The 15,501-nt window shown below is 49.8% G+C and overlaps 1 protein-coding gene across 1 annotated transcript in view; it reads right to left on the bottom strand.

Moving 5' to 3' along the window:
* Positions 1–206: 206 nt before the first annotated feature.
* Positions 207–15,501, bottom strand: part of LOC119225058 (zinc finger SWIM domain-containing protein 6-like) — a 21,510-nt gene continuing 6,215 nt past the window's right edge. Inside the window, exons 2-12 of the mRNA XM_062562163.1 lie at positions 14,690–14,929; positions 12,156–12,335; positions 11,506–11,676; positions 11,253–11,399; positions 10,582–10,728; positions 9,463–9,723; positions 8,423–8,558; positions 3,553–3,710; positions 3,258–3,421; positions 2,456–2,537; positions 207–2,364 (exon numbers count right to left, since the gene is read on the bottom strand). Coding sequence (XP_062418147.1) covers positions 1,499–2,364; positions 2,456–2,537; positions 3,258–3,421; positions 3,553–3,710; positions 8,423–8,558; positions 9,463–9,723; positions 10,582–10,728; positions 11,253–11,399; positions 11,506–11,676; positions 12,156–12,335; positions 14,690–14,929 — 2,552 coding nt within the window. The 3' untranslated portion in view covers positions 207–1,498. The remainder of the gene's footprint in view (positions 2,365–2,455; positions 2,538–3,257; positions 3,422–3,552; positions 3,711–8,422; positions 8,559–9,462; positions 9,724–10,581; positions 10,729–11,252; positions 11,400–11,505; positions 11,677–12,155; positions 12,336–14,689; positions 14,930–15,501) is intronic.

Here is a 15,501-nt window from a genome sequence, read left to right as displayed (position 1 = left end):
GAGAAGGAGAGCCGGAGAAAGAGAGAGAGAAAAAGAGAGAGAGAGAGAGAGAGAGAGAGAGCAAACTACAGCGGCTTCAAGTATTTCACATTACATAGAATACTCTGTATAAATTAGTTAACATATACTTTCAGATCCTCCATATTGAGACATATACTATGGCATATATACAGAGTACAATAAATGCTCGCTCATGGTGTGTCACGTTTTTGTCTCTTTTTCTTTTCCTGTAGTCAGTCGATCACTTGTTCCGCCTTTTTTCCTGTGTAGAGAAATCCCTGAGAACGTTCTGGTTGACAATTACTGAAGGTTGCACACAGCGAACTTTAACAGTAGAGAGTCTAATTTCTATGATTCACATGCACAGAGGGAAAGGACACTGGCCTGGTCTGAAAAATACCATACGAGGGGTGGCTGTTGGGGGGAGATGAGAGAGGACTGAGAGACACCGACACATTCTCAACTTCTGTTGGAGCCAAATCTTTTTAGTGGGAGGAGGAGGGGAGGGGGGGCGAGGGGGGTGTAAGTAAGTACCGATGCCGGGGCAGTGGCGGGAATCTGGCTCCACCAGCGATTCTTTCCTGCCATCGTACGGTGGAGATGGTGCATTTCACGGCAGCCAGAGAGAAAGAAAGCAGGAAAATACCGTGTCGTGAGGTAGTCGTCTCCCTCTGGGTATCTGCTTCGACTGCGGCGGGTATTTAGTCGAGCGTCACAGCTGTACTACATTTCATTATTGGAACAACAATACTCCTAATCTTTGCGTAATGTGCCATCGCTGCTCAAGTGCTGCTTCTGCTTCTGCTGCTGCTGCTGCTGCTGCGTCTAAAGGAATGCTGATGGCGGCTTCCTGTCAGTGCTAACCCAAGCTGCGCCGAGCCGAGCTAAGCTGTGCGGTGCTGGCCATCGCCCCCCCGGTGAGGGCGTGGTCAGAGGGAGGTGCTCCGTGTGGTTTAAAGCCTTAGTTTCTCTTTGAGGATGCCGAGACGTAGTTTTTGTTTCTTCTTCTTCTTCTTTTTTTCGCTGTTGTAAAAGGGCTTCGGCCGCTCTACAACATACAACTCGATATACACTGGAAAATGAGGGGGGGGGGAGGCGGGACATATGCTTTAAATCATAGAAATAAAGGAACAAAAAAAATAAAAAACAAAAAAGCCATTTCGCTTCTCATTTTCCTCTCGCACACATGTAGAGAAACACATACAACATTCACAACGTGACAAATTTCCTCTCTTCTGAAAAATAAAAACACTTCTGTACACATAGTAGTAATAATATTATTAATAATAATAATAGTAATAATGTTTATAACAATAACAACAGCAAGAACAATAATACAGCTTGTGGCTCTGTTGATTTTTTTGTCATCTTTTCCTTTCTCATTTTGCTTCATTCTACAAGTCACATCCCTCGTTTTACTTATTTTATACGTCCAAAAGAAGTTCAAAAGGCAGACTCAAGTTAATAGAAAAGTACTAGAGTAGAGAGGGGAGGCTTTTCAGCCGAACCGCTCCCTCACCAGCATCATTAGTTTCTTTTTGCCCTTGTAGATCTGTTTCAGGTTGTCTATGAACTGGGTGAACTGGATGTGTCCGTCGTGCGCCATCATGAACGTCTCCCGCGCCTTGCCCAGGAACTCTATGAACTCGCTGTAGTGGCGCGGGCTGATGTGCGTGAGCCGCGAGTGCGTGGTGTTGATGTACGCCCCGATGGTCGCGTCCAGCAGCTGCCTGAGCGGCGCCTTGTCCAGCGACATGAGCTTCCCGGAGGTCCTGCGGCTGTGCAGCGCCGACACCATCCCCGGCGTGGTCAGCGTGCACCGCCGCAAAATGTCCGAGAGCACGGTGGCGCACTTCACGCTCTTGACCACCAGGGGGATGACGGCGGCCAGCTCGTTCTTCCCCAGCGAGTGGCTGAGCGCGCAGGCCCAGAGCACGTCGTTGATGGCCGGGTGCGTGTCCTGGTTGTAGCTGAGGTTCAGGTGGGCCATGGCGAGCGTCGCCAGCTTGTACGCCCGCATCGGGTAGCCGCGGTGCTCCATGTAGCGCGCGATGGTGAACAGCTGCGTGTAGCTCATCCCCGTCGCCGCCGCGTCCAGTACAATCTGGTAGGCTGTCTCGAAGGCAATGTGGTCCTTTTCACAGAGGGTCAGCGCGGAGAGGGCGCAGTTCTGGGGGTCCTTCATGGCGCACTGCAGGGCGAGGGTGCGGGCCGACGAGGCCAGGTTCTCCTGCTGGTGGCAGTCCAGGTGGAGGCGGACGATGGTGCTGTTGGACATGACGGTGGTGGCCACGATGCTGGTGGCCTCGGTGGGGGTGAAGAGGGTGAACCAGCTCTGCATGATGCTGTCCAGCGCGTACACACCTGGCGGAACGCAGACGGGGACACAGAATTAGACGGGGCGGACCGACCGGGCGGACCGGAGGCGGTCAAGAGGCCCCGGGGGCACACTTACCCACTTCAGTGGCACACGTGACTAACCAGCGCACCATCTCTCTCCTCCTCCAGTTCAATGTGGACAGAGTTATTCTCATCACCTGAGGACGAGGGGGGGGGGGGGGGGAAGAAAAGGCAGGACCGACAGGTGAGTTGGAGAGGAAACGCTGTAAACAACATCTACGGCTGAGTGGCACCGATCGTATTCCACTCCCAAACAATCGCTAAACAAGGAGTCACTCAAAGTCATCAAAGAGACTCGTCACAATTGTGTCTCTTCACTCGCTGAGGGACGTGTGCCGCGCGTGACAAGTCGTGTGTTCCGAGATCAGCTTGGTTTCCCACAGCGTTAGAATCTCCCGTGTGATGTCCAGACGACGACGATCCACCGTTTGGAAAGCGCACCGTCGAAATAAGGAATGAGGGCAGGTAAAGCGACGGAGCAGAGCAGACTTTGTGTTGGACCTCGTACCTTCTCCGTTCAACAGGAGCAGCGATGCCGCTGCCAACGTTGCCAAGACGATAATGCCGCCACGACCTTTGTAAATCTCATGAACACCCGTATAAAGTCCTTCCGGGGACCCAGCAGATGTCAACATAAGCGCATCATCTCGGACAGTGGATTCAGCCCCTAATGGCACGTGGGCTTTCATTTGGGAGCGTTTCAAGAAAATCACCAGAGTTTCATTAAAAGAGTAGCGCCGCCTCATTTGGGAGGAGAATCACCAACACACATACATCACAAAGCTTGTTCTGGTCATCCTCATGTTTGCAGACTCAATTGATCATTTGGCCTAATCTTAAAATGAGGCTTCCCGTACCTGCAGTCCCAGCTCCAGCGAGACTTTGAGTAGCGTGATGTCAGGCAGGCTGTCCATCAGAGTGGCGATCTTGAAGGCGTCTTGTGCCAGCTTGAAGATGTGAGACGAGGAGTGAATGTTCTTCTGGATGGACTCCAGGACCGTCTCCAGCTTGCGACTGTCCCCTGGAAGGGATTCGAAACAGAAGGGAACGCTTCAGACCGTTTCCTGGTACCACCCGCAGAGCCTTCACTAAAGCTACATTCAGCATGGACTTTCTTTTTGGTGCAATATGCATTTGCGGAGGTCTGCGCACCTTTGGCGGCAGTGAGCATGGTGGAGGCCAGCTCACACTGCTGAGACTCGATGTGGCTCAGGGTGAACCAGCGCGGGTAGCGGTTGGGCACCACCGACACGATGTGGTGGGGTCGCGACAGGTCGCCGGACGAGGCCGTCGACTCCAATACGGGCAACCTGAGGGGGAGAGAGGGACAGACGCAGGGGGGGGGGGGGGGTGGTGGGGGGAATTAGACAGGCCTGATACTAAAACGAGCCTTTGACAGAGCACGAAACGCCGTAACGCTGGCATGAGAAAGGCCGAGTGGCGGAGAGGGAGCGATAATCAAAGAGACGCCACAGGTCGGCGAATCATCAAAATCCGGTGAAATCAGAAGTGCTGCACAAAGTCTTCATTATGATGGTCTGAAAGCGACTTCAAAATGAAAATGGCTTTAGTGATCACAGGGGGGGGGGGTTTCAGTTTGCCTATTCCTGCAATTTACTTCCAGCCTCGTATCTAATCACCAAGAAACCAAGGTATAATTAGTATTTTCTTCACTCTAATTGGTCCTAATGAAGTCGGAGCCGTGCAACGCCTGCTGGTGGATGAAGGGGCTCCACTAGTTTCTCCCTCTGTCTCTCTCATTATAACAACAACTGACTGGGCCAAAGTCTTCACCGGCACCAGCGCCGCGTGGCCCGGCTCATCTCCTATTCTGCTTCACTTCTCTTCCCCCCCCCCCCCCTCCGCTCCCACCTCGGGTTTCAAAAGGTCTGCTCGCCTTCAGAAGACGGCGCAACCTGGCCTTCTCTCAGCCAATCACAAAGCTAATTGAGTCCACGGGGAAATTATGGAATTCACCTTCCAAGCCCCGTAAGGCTGGACACACATCAAACAAATACCGGCACGCATGAATGAAGAGCGCCACACACACACACACACACACGCTCAGATAGTAACACTCAAATAGGCACGCACACACACGCACACACACACACACACACACCTGCCCTTTTTGAAAACACATCAAAGCAGCCTGGTAAAAGCGACGTGATGCTAAATGCCAGTTTCAATTTCAGAACAAAGTGCATGTGATATTGTTGCCACCCGAGTGCAGGCATGCGCAAAAAAAAAAAAAAAAAAAAAGGCCTCTTCTTCACTCTTCGCTTTTTGCCCGAGAGGGCACAAGAGCGAGAGAGGGTGTGTGCGACGACAACGACAACAACAACAACAACAAAAAAAAAAAAACCCCGGCGGAGATGCACGCGAGTGGGAACGCTGGGCACTTGGAGAACGGAGGTGTTTGGAAGCCGTGGCAACAGCCGGCTTCATTCCACACGCATCTAAAGAGCTGCTAAAAGCTTCCATCACACTGGGGCCTTCTGGAAGATTCCTGGTGCGTAGCAAAGCAACACAAAAAAAAAAAAAAAAAAAAAAGAAGAAGAAGAAAAGTTCCCTGGGTAAAGAAGGAGGCCTCATCAACATTCCTGCCTTTGTTTGGTTTTCACCAGAGAGCCAGAGGCCTCCATTGGATAGGAGCTCGAGAGGCTGAGAAACAACCTCCTCTCGATGTCGGGGAGGAAAATCCATACTGGGCCATTGTTCCATGAGAAACAAGCAAAAGATGTATACATGCAGGATGAGCATTCAATCTAAGCACAAGTAGAGCGCTGCGCTACGGGTGCATTCCCATCCGGGGGGCCTGTAAACTACCGCAAAAATGGGCAACACTGGTTATAAACTCTGTCATCTTCTCCCGGCCAGTAACACTACAGAAACATCGAATTAAACTCGTATGTCTTCACAGCACTGTCATGCCTGGGTTTTTATCAATGCTATATAAAACATTAACAGGGAGCTGGAGGAGGAAATCGATCCCTTTACGAGGCATTAAGGGAGGGGGGGAGGGGGGGGGGGGGGGTTAGCTCGGATGTCAAACGGGTCGTGTGGTGCCGCAGCACGCCGCCGTACCTGATAGCGTACCAGAGTGTTGTTACAAAGGTGACGTTGCGGAGGGAGTTTGCGGGGGGGGGGGGGGGGGGGAGAAAGGAACGACACGTTGATGCAAAGCAGGCGGGCCAGATATGAACTAAACCTGAGGCCCCCCGAAGGAGCTCTGGTGAGCATCACGGCGCGTAGTGACCTCGCACTCCTTTCCCCCCCCCCCCCCCTCTGACTGTAAACACGCTTCATTTCTACAATCCATCAAGCCCACTTCTATCAGCCAAGTGTCACATCCGCTGGAAGCCCTCCACACAAAGCCAGAGTTCACGACTCTTTACAGACCGAAAGAGGGGGACGAAGGCCAGCACCACCCAAAAAACACAACTTCTCACTGTAGCCCCCCCCCCTCCTCAAAGGGACGTCTGCTTCTGGTGAAGCATGTTTTCTCCACACAGCTAGTCAGAAAGTCCCAAGCAGATTAGTTCTCTGTGATGAATAGTCTTATTTTCCCCTCTGAGCATTCTTTTGTTTTTCTGAGAGGCGTCAAAGTCATTTTGTGTTCAGCGAGGGGTTGTAGGATATTTGAAATAGAAATAAAGCAATTTATTATAGAGACGGGACCGATTGATTTTAGATGTTGACTTCATAGTGAGAACAGGACCCAGATTCTGATGATATTGCTCCAACTTAACCGGTTATTATTAGCATTAGTAGTAATATAACTATCATCCTCATTGTGTGTGTTTGTGTCGGAGTACACTCAAGTTCAGTACTTCATTCTGAGGTACTTGTTTGAGTACTTCTACTTTTTGCTGTAAAAAACAATTTCAAAGGGAAACTATTGTAGATATTAATGCTTTTCAGAAAAGGGATCTGACTTCAGTGCATAGAATCAGTTTATAAAACACGACGCCCACATTACCAATGATGAGGTGTTGCATTCAGCTTCACCTCAATCAGATGCTAACTTTTCTCCAAAAAAATAAACATCTCAGAGGGATAAAACAATTTTAAAAGGTATTCTGTTGCAATTGCAGGTGTTCTCAGACTCGATAGGGCTTCAACTTCAAGACAAAGCCATTTGAGCGTGACTACTTTGTCATTTACGTTAGTTTAAATCTGTAATAGTTAGAGTTACAATATACAGCGCGGTACATTATGTATTAGAGAGGATCAAAGGCTGTGGAATGCAGAGAGGATCTAGATTCATTAGCATGGAAAGACTCGTGCCTCATATGGAAATCTCCTTTCCTGAAAACAGGCTTCTAAAGAGTTGCAATAAGGACAGACTCCAGAGAGGCAGCTAGTTTCTTCTCCTTCTCCTTCTTCTTCTTCCACTGTGACTTCAGTCAAATTCTGGGCAGCGCGTGAGCCAGTCGGCAGCTCCTCTGCAGTTTGTGTTGGCCGCTCACACCAAGACCATCTCACAGCATATGCTGCTCTCACACACTTTAATTAACTACACACGCACCCACATACTTTAAAATACTGGATAAGCATCTGTGTATGGAGGCAGCCTGGCTTCCTCGCATTACATTTTTTTTTTTAAATCTGGTTTGACAACAGCCGCAAAGGAGAAGACAAACAGAGAAAGGAAGAAGAGACGTGTGTGTGTGTGTGTGTAAATGAGCGCGAGACTTTCTCCCCTCCTCGTATCCATGATAGTGTTATAATGGGTCCATTAAAATAGCCCTGGTTCCTTTACCTCCTCCTCTATTTTTAACTGTCCGCCGTCCCGTGGGAGCGAGGGGGTATGCGCTATCACATAACACTACGCTACATTACACACATTCATTACGTGCTGCGTAGACACCCCCCGGCTCCCGGGAGCACCCATAAGTGGCCGTATTATTCTAAATCGCCGGTTTCACACCACAAAAGTGAGGATGGAGGAGGCGAGGGGAGGAAGCAGGGGAAGGTAGAAGAGAAGCAGCGAGGCTGGTGAGGGGAGGGGCCGACTCGGGGGGGAAACCGGTTTGGGATTCGGGTTTTGAGGCAAAAAGGGTGGGGGGGGTGGGGCGACTCAGCGGTCGGACGTGCAACCTTGAAACCAGACAACCCCACCCCCCCCCCCACACAATGAGAAAGGCCAACCGTGTTGTTTTGGGTCATTTTTTGAAAACGCCTCCTAGCCGGTTAACCGGAGGAAAGTGTGAACGATGCGCTCGTTGGGGGGGGGGGGGGGGGGGGGGCGTGCCAGAGAAAATCAACGCACTTATCATTCATTCACTAATCGTTTGCCAGTTCCTCCACGGTGGACTCTGAGAAGCTTTGCATAAACACAACAAACATCTTTCCCTCACTGCCCTCTCCCTGTTGGCCTTGTGTGTGTGTGTGTGTGTGTCTGTGTGTGTGCGCGTGTGTGTGTTTCTCATTACAGCCACACTAATTACACTCTCATTAATGTAATTAATATTCACTGATCCAGCTCCCGCTAGTCACAACATCAAAACACAGCGGCGCAGACTGATTAACACACATACACATGTACACATTGTCCACAGATGAATACACGCAGGACCTCAATATAGAGAGATCACGTGGACAAATGCACAGTCAGACCCACAAATAGGCCAAGAACCTCCCACTAAACACACGTAAACATACAGACGAAATGCTCTCTGTTTTTTTGCCATCCTCCAAAAATAACCGCGAATCCGCTAGTGCGACGCCGTTAAAGTTCGGGAAAGGGCGATTACTGAGTTTTAGTAACAATATATAAAGTTAATATGTTTAAGTTTCAGAGTTGTGATCTTCAAGTTTCAGTTGGTTAAAAGTCAGATGATCAGTCATTTTTTCATAATAGCTGTTTTTTTCCATTAATACAAAGATCAGTTCTTTCAAGCAAAATCCATAAAATATGATTCAAAACGATGACAACACCTGTGCACACGCACACACACACACACACACACACACACACACACACACACACACACAAGCACAAACACTTCGGACCTACCGCATGGCTCTCAGTGCAATTTTGTACGCCAGTTCAGCGTCGTGAGGTAGGAGGGAGGTGAAGAGATAGCGGGCGAAGGTGTGCATGGGAACACTCTCTCTGTGGACGATCTCTCCGAGGCCAGAGTACGGACCGGCTGCTCCGAAAAGAAGCAAACACACACACACACACACACACATACACACACACACAGGAAAAAAGAGGGTGGGGGGGGATTAATGAAGGAACCCCAAGGTGGAAGAAATTCACTCTCTTCAGGTCAATTAATGTCATGGTAAGGTATTAAGGGGGATGGTGTGAACAGCATAACAGACAACAACAAGGGAAGCTTGATTGTATTTTCATTTTGTGGTTTATCTCATGTATCGAGTTGTGTATCACTTAAGACCAAATGTGGCATCAAAGAAACATGTGGTCCTGTATGTGTGTGTGTGTGTGTGTGTGTGTGTGTGTATATAGACTGCGCAGAGCCCTCCCACCCCCTCCCCATTGCTTCCTGCACTTCCCCTCGTCTCCGGTGGGTTATTTTAAACCCCACCAGGCTCGCGAGCCACAGACCACATCACACAGCGGCGCGGCTGCAGCCCTCCGGGGGCCCCGCAGAGGCCTCAGAGCCTGGCGCTCTATTAGTGACGGAGCCAGAGGTGGGTGGTCGCGCCGGGGGGGGGGGGGGGGGGGGGGCGGGACGGACGATGCAGGACCGGGGGTTTGGGGTGGGGACTGGAGTGGAGTTTGACTGGGCCCAGCCCCTTCAAGCCATTCCCGCCTCCCTCCCTTTCCCATAACCAAACCTCACTCTGCTCCAGCTCCAGTGTGCTGACACGATACCCCTGGTGTTGCTGTGTAAAGAGCTCATTTTGGTCTGCCCCCCCCCTGGAAGCTCAGCCCTCTATTTGCACCACAAAATGAAAGGATAATAAATACCGAGACGGAGTCCATTCTTTCAGCAAGAACGTGTTCGGCGTGGGTGGGACAGTGAAAGGAAGACGTCGGGGGGGGGGGCTCGCCTATATGTGTCCTGTTTGTGCGGGTCAGCTCACCCTCCAGCAGAAAGACGGCCTGTTTACGGAAGATTTTGACCAGCGAGTCGTCCAGCTCCACTTCCTGCAGCTTGGCCAGCAGCTGCTCTTCGTTGCGACACACCTTCTCCTGAGCGTACAGCCCGTCGGGCATCACCCGCTGCTGGCCGAGGCCGATCAGAGCCGTCTCCACCGCCAGCGCCGCGTACGACTCGCCGTCGCCCAGCAGCCGCTGCACGGGCATCCGCTGGAGCTCGGCCCGGCTCACGACGCTGGAGCAGTCTGTGGGAGGGGAAAGGGGGGGGAGGGGGAGGAGGGGAAAGTCAGATGGCTGGAAACAAGGGTTTCGCCGTCAAGCGGGCAGTCGGCGCTCTGCGTTGATCTCTGAGGCTTTGGATCCAAGATGGCTGCGTCCCATATGGAAAACCACTGTGACAGTCACATAGCAGAGGTCTGAACACAGAGGCCGCCCCCCCCCCCAAAAAAAGAGCAACGCCTCAGGAGCATTCCTCCGTTCAACTCTCTACCTCGGAGGAGACGGCTATTTCTGTGAGCAGGGGGAGGAGGCGGGGGACACGCTGGTCGCAGAGCGTAGGAGAGGAGAATGGAAAAGAAAAATAGTGAGGGGAAGCGTGATAAGAGGAGACAAAGAGACTGAAGGTGAATCTGCACTCAAACTATGCTTTCATTTGCAATGCCAATGCGAGTGGACAAATACGAAAGACCTGAGAAATGCGTCCTGTTGTGCAGGTACATGCAGACTGAGGATGACTCAACTGTAGTCAACAGGGCGGGGATGCAAGAGTAAATCTTGAATTTTTGCCGTTGCATATTAAAAATGAATGATTCTAAAGCATTTTGAAAAATGTTTCATGCACATTGTACATATGAATATACAATAATACTTTGTGTTTCCTGATTATAGTGTATCAACACTGTGTTTGTAGAATTGGCCGAACAAACTCCACACAGAAAGGCCCGAGCCTCCGGGGTTGCGTGCGGTGTTTAGCACATAGCAAGCATGGGGTAATAAGGACGCACAGACAACACATAAAGCTGGATATTTTTAGGCATTGTGCCGTCTCAGAACATATTGCCGCATGTGCTGGCACAAAAACAGGTACTGGAAGTCATCAGCACCTGAGAGGTCTAAGCAGGTGTTTGAGCCCTCCTCTCCCCCTCGTCCTGACTCAGTCAGGGTGCTGAACAGGGTACCGATGGGATCCAGTGGGTGCCCCACCCAGCCCTCCATGTTGGTTATGGAGGTATGGCCTTTATGGAGCAACTCTGAAGACAATAACATGGCAGGAAAAGACAGTTAGCAAAAAAACTAATCCTCTACTTGAGTAAGTCACATAGTGTGTCCTCAGCGCAAACATTTCTATAAAGTCATCGTACTCATAACAAATTAAACTCTCAGGACAGTGGATGAAGGAAAGAGTTTATTCCATCAACGACACAAAAAACAACGTATCTTTGCTCCTGGCCGCTAATGGTCATCTTTCAAAAATTGATGACATGAAAACAAGCTTTGCCACTGGCAGATTATTATTTATTTATCTAATACGGGACAGTGCACATTAATAGAAAATGTAAAAAAAAAATACTGTAAAAGCCAAGAGGCTATTTTTCATCTGTGGTCCCAAGAGGCCGATGTTATGAAATAAACCTAAAAGCCTGAGATACAATTAAAAAGATAATACAATATTGATGCTTTCTTTCTTTCTCTTCTATCCCGTCTACGCTTTTATTCATTTTTTTTTTACCTTTGTGAGACGGATTCATTACTGTGGTGTTTGTTTGTTCTTCACCTTTCTTGTGTCGGCGGAAGTGCTCCAGCTGCCTCTGCTGCTGCCGCCGTAACGTGTTCACCACGGCGATGGCCAACCGCAGGGCCTCTCGCGGGTACCCGTGCGAGCGCAGCGCGTCCACCCTGGCGCAGGCCGTCGGGACGTGTTCTGCAAGGGGGGACGGGGGGGGGGGGGGGACGGGGTTCATGTCGATATTCTCCCACTGGCTCCCATCACTGCGCCCTCTGCCCCCCCGCGTGCGCGAATAACTCACCGTGCCACAAGGGCCAGCCGCGCGTGTCAAAGAGGGAGCCCTCCTGGTTGTCATGGTAACAGTAGTTGGCATAGAGGTCGCTGGCAATAATGTGCTGGAGGTGTCGGTCCTGCCAGTGCAGGTCGCAGGCCTCGATGGCCCGCGTGAACACGGTCCTGTGGGGGCGCATCTCTGAAAGCGGGGAAGAAGTGAGGAGGAGGTGTGAGAAGATTCAATTGGATCACATTGGCGTGGTGAGAACAAAAAAACGGCCAAGCGCTTGACCATCTATTGATTAACATTGGAATTGGCATAATTACTACAAACAAACATGACCATCAACGACAAGATTGGCAGATCTGCAGCGGCTTCGACGCCGCCGCCGATCTGCTCGGGCCGTTCCAAAACGAGAGAGGCTGCTTTACGCTCAACATTTAACAGGCTGCATGAAGAAAAAAAAAAAAAACTCAAACTGGTTGATCAGGTTTAGTGAAGCAAAAAAGGAAAAAGTAATCCGTGCGTCCCAGGCGTGATGCTCAGGGCAGAACACTTGATGTTCCACTTCTGATGTTTACAAATCCTACACATGCCGTGTAGCACCTATTCCCCCCGAGATACATTACAAAGTAAATGTGTTGTTGACAGACATACAAAACGTGTCAATCTCTGACCTTGGTTGCCATGGGCACCCTGAGGCAGTGAGTGGGTGAGGTTGGGCAGCTCGTTGCCGTGGTTACCGTCCTCCCAGGGACAGACGTCCACGCTGTTCCATCTGCGCAGCTGGCGCAGCCATGATGACTTCTGCTCCGCCTTGCAGTGGGGGTTTAGTACGATGCACATCCACAGGGCACCTGGACACCCACACAAACGTAAAACACACACACAAACACACACACACACTTCAGTCAGTCACGTCGGCAATAAAAGTATTACAACGCAGCCAGTCGCGTCTTTTTCGGCTTAAAGCATCCCAAACACAGTCGTCATGAGGCGCTGGAGGCCGTTTTTCATAACATTGTTTCTTTTTCTTTCGGTGCACATTTTGTATGCCTCCGCCATCTTGCACTGGAACACAAAAGTCGGTGAAAACAGAGAACTTAACTAGTCCCGAGGCGGCACCGACAGCACACACATCATTTTGGAGAAAATTGGAACAAACAGAATATGAAAAGTGTCTATGTCTCTAGGGACCCAAGCGCATTCAGGGATTTTACTCTCAAGACTGCTGGAGATAGGTACTCTCTACAGTGTGTGTGTGTGAGTGTGAGTGTGTGAGTGAGAGAGTTGGGCGTATGCGAGCGTGCAAAGGCGGAGAGAGTTTGGAGGGGGGGGGGGGGGGGGGGGAGGAGAAGGTCGAAGACAAGGACAGAGACAGAGCTTGAAGAGAGAAAAATAATTCAAAAGAACAAAAGGGAGGGTAGGAAATAAAAAGGGAAGCAGAGAATGAAACGAGAGCGAGGAGACACGGGCGAAGACAAGCGAGCGAAGGCCCGGCTTTGTGTCTGGTGGAGAGCAGGAGCTGCTGCTCAAAGAGGAGAAAGACAAAAGAGGTGGAAGGAGGGAGAGAGAGAGAGAGAGAGAGAGAGAGAGAGAGAGAGAGTGGCGCCAAGAGGCAGCATTCACCACACATCAGGGGGAGTGATAAGGACTTGGGAAGAAGGGTTTTGAAGTGTGGACTTCAAAGAGACTGTACACACACACACACACACACAAACACACACACGCACAGCTTCCAGAAATACGTGGGATTGAAACAGATGAGATCACCGCGTTGTCCCTCACAAAGTGCAGAACAAGACCAAAAAGGGGGGGGGGGGGGGGGAAGGGAAAGTCGTCATCATCAACAAGCCGGAGCCGTAGCAGAAGCAGCAACATCAACTAAGACAGTGGAGGGAAACAACAAAGGAGGGCGAGCAACACGACTGCCGCCGCGCCGCCACGGGCTGGTTGTTTCTTCTCTTCTTCTTCTTCTTTTTTTTTGTTTTTTTTCCCCGCTGTAGGTGCAGCACATCTGTCAGAAGAACTGCGCCGTGCGTCAAGCCGAGCGGCGGCGCGGCGGCGGCGGCGAGCGGCACTCTGTCACATCAGCTAAATGCGCAATCCGAGAGGGGTTTGGAAACATTACCGAGGTCACAGCACTGGAAGCTTTGATGAGGCGCATTAAGCGGCTTGTAATTCACCGAGACACTCGCGCCGAGCCGCGTTCCCGGTGAGACGGAGCGACTCGGCGTGTGTGTGTGTGTGTGTGCGCGTGTGTTTGTGTGTCTGCGCCTTGGAGACAAAGGACAAACAGACAAACAAGGGAGGATAAGTGTGTGTGTGTGTGTGTGTGTGTGTGTGTGTGTGTTCCTTTGTCGGAGTTCAATCGCCCACCTTGCTAAATCTGTCCGTGCCTGTGCGCGGTGTTGGGAAAGTTCCCTTTCTACACAAATTTTAAAATGAACTAGTTCAGTTCATAGTTCAAACTTCAAAATATTTGAACTAAGTTCACAGTTCCAACGAGTTCAGTTCTTTTTTTTCAAAATGATTGCCACAGCCCAGAACCACAGACAGCAATTATTTGATCAGTTTTAACACTGAAGCTACGCATCAAATTTCATCTTCATGTCCAATTGTGAATCCTTATCCAACCAGGGTTCACATTAGCATTGAGGGGACTTTGTTGCTTTAATGTTGCTGTCCATTCACTCCACACTAGCAGCAGCTGCAGCGTTCACCCCTACAGTACATTCTCAAACACATGCTGCTTGAATGGTCTTTTTTAAATAAGGAATAAAAACACGACAGTTATCACTAAGGTGCAAGTGTTTGCAAAGAAAGGTCAGATTCCTCCCATCCTCACCGACCTTGTCAGTAACTTCATAAAACTCTTTTAAATTATTATACGCCGTCTCTTTGCTACACGCAGCTGTCGCCTCCATGCATTTCTCTTTTTTTTTGATGACGCGGCGCTGGTGGCTGGTGTTGCCAGATCGGGTGTTTTTTCCGCTACTTATTAAGGCGCGTTTACGGTGTGTTTTCTATAGGAATCTGGCACCCCATTTGAACGACGTTAACCTGAAAGAACGCGCCGCCGTTCACAGACACCGGAATGAACGAGTTCACAGTGACGTTCATACAGCACGTTCAGTTCACGTTCGAGTTCAGGCACAACACTGCCTGTGCGTACTGGGGCCTGTGCATACGCTTTGGTCTTTTTCCTCACCTAGCTCGTCCCAGAGCTGTCTGTACTTGTCGGTCATGGTGGTGCCCTGCTGTCTCCACAGCGCCAGCCGAGGGTCAGCCATGAACTGTTCTGTGATCAGTGTTAACATCCTCGCTCCGTTGGAGTCACGCATCTTCAGCATCTCCCTCACCTGCAGGAGGAGATGGGAGGAGACAAGGAGGGCCGTTACATACACACAAACACACACACACACACACACGTGGTTTGCACAAAGAGCGACTATCAATCAAACATAAAAAAGCGCTCACACACACACACACACACACACAAAGAAGAAGAAGCCCTGGTTAACATGTGTACTTTTTTAGATATTTATAGTTATTTATTAAAAATTCCACAGTGTAGTACATAGTGTTTAGGGTATTTATTCTCGTGTGTGTCATGTGGTGAGCTGTTGCAAACAATTGTCTCAACAGGGATGAATAAAGTTGATCTTGTGCATACACAACTCGGACCACGTCATTTGGTTTTTGATTGTCTGTCGTTACTCGTTAAAGTTGGACTGTTGACACTGTACTTTGGGTCCAAAGGGTTTTTAGTGTTTATAATATCATTTTTACTGAATATAATTCATTTAAAAAGCAAATGCAAAAAATGTATTTAGTGTTTATTCTTCCAAAAATCCAAATGACCAATGGTGGTCGGCATCATCCAGCAACGCGTTGCGATATGATATGAAATCCATTAAAACCTTGTTAAAATGCCCCGCTTTTATTTTATAGTTTGGAGTACCTTTTGGTTAAAAAAAAAAAGAAATTCGAAAGGATTTTATTTTGGTAAGAGGGGCGCCA

Source organism: Pungitius pungitius, chromosome 5, assembly GCF_949316345.1.
Source record: "Pungitius pungitius chromosome 5, fPunPun2.1, whole genome shotgun sequence".
Lineage (NCBI taxonomy): Eukaryota > Metazoa > Chordata > Actinopteri > Perciformes > Gasterosteidae > Pungitius > Pungitius pungitius.
Note: the sequence above shows the minus strand (reverse complement) of the source record. Positions and strands in the feature narration are given on the sequence as shown.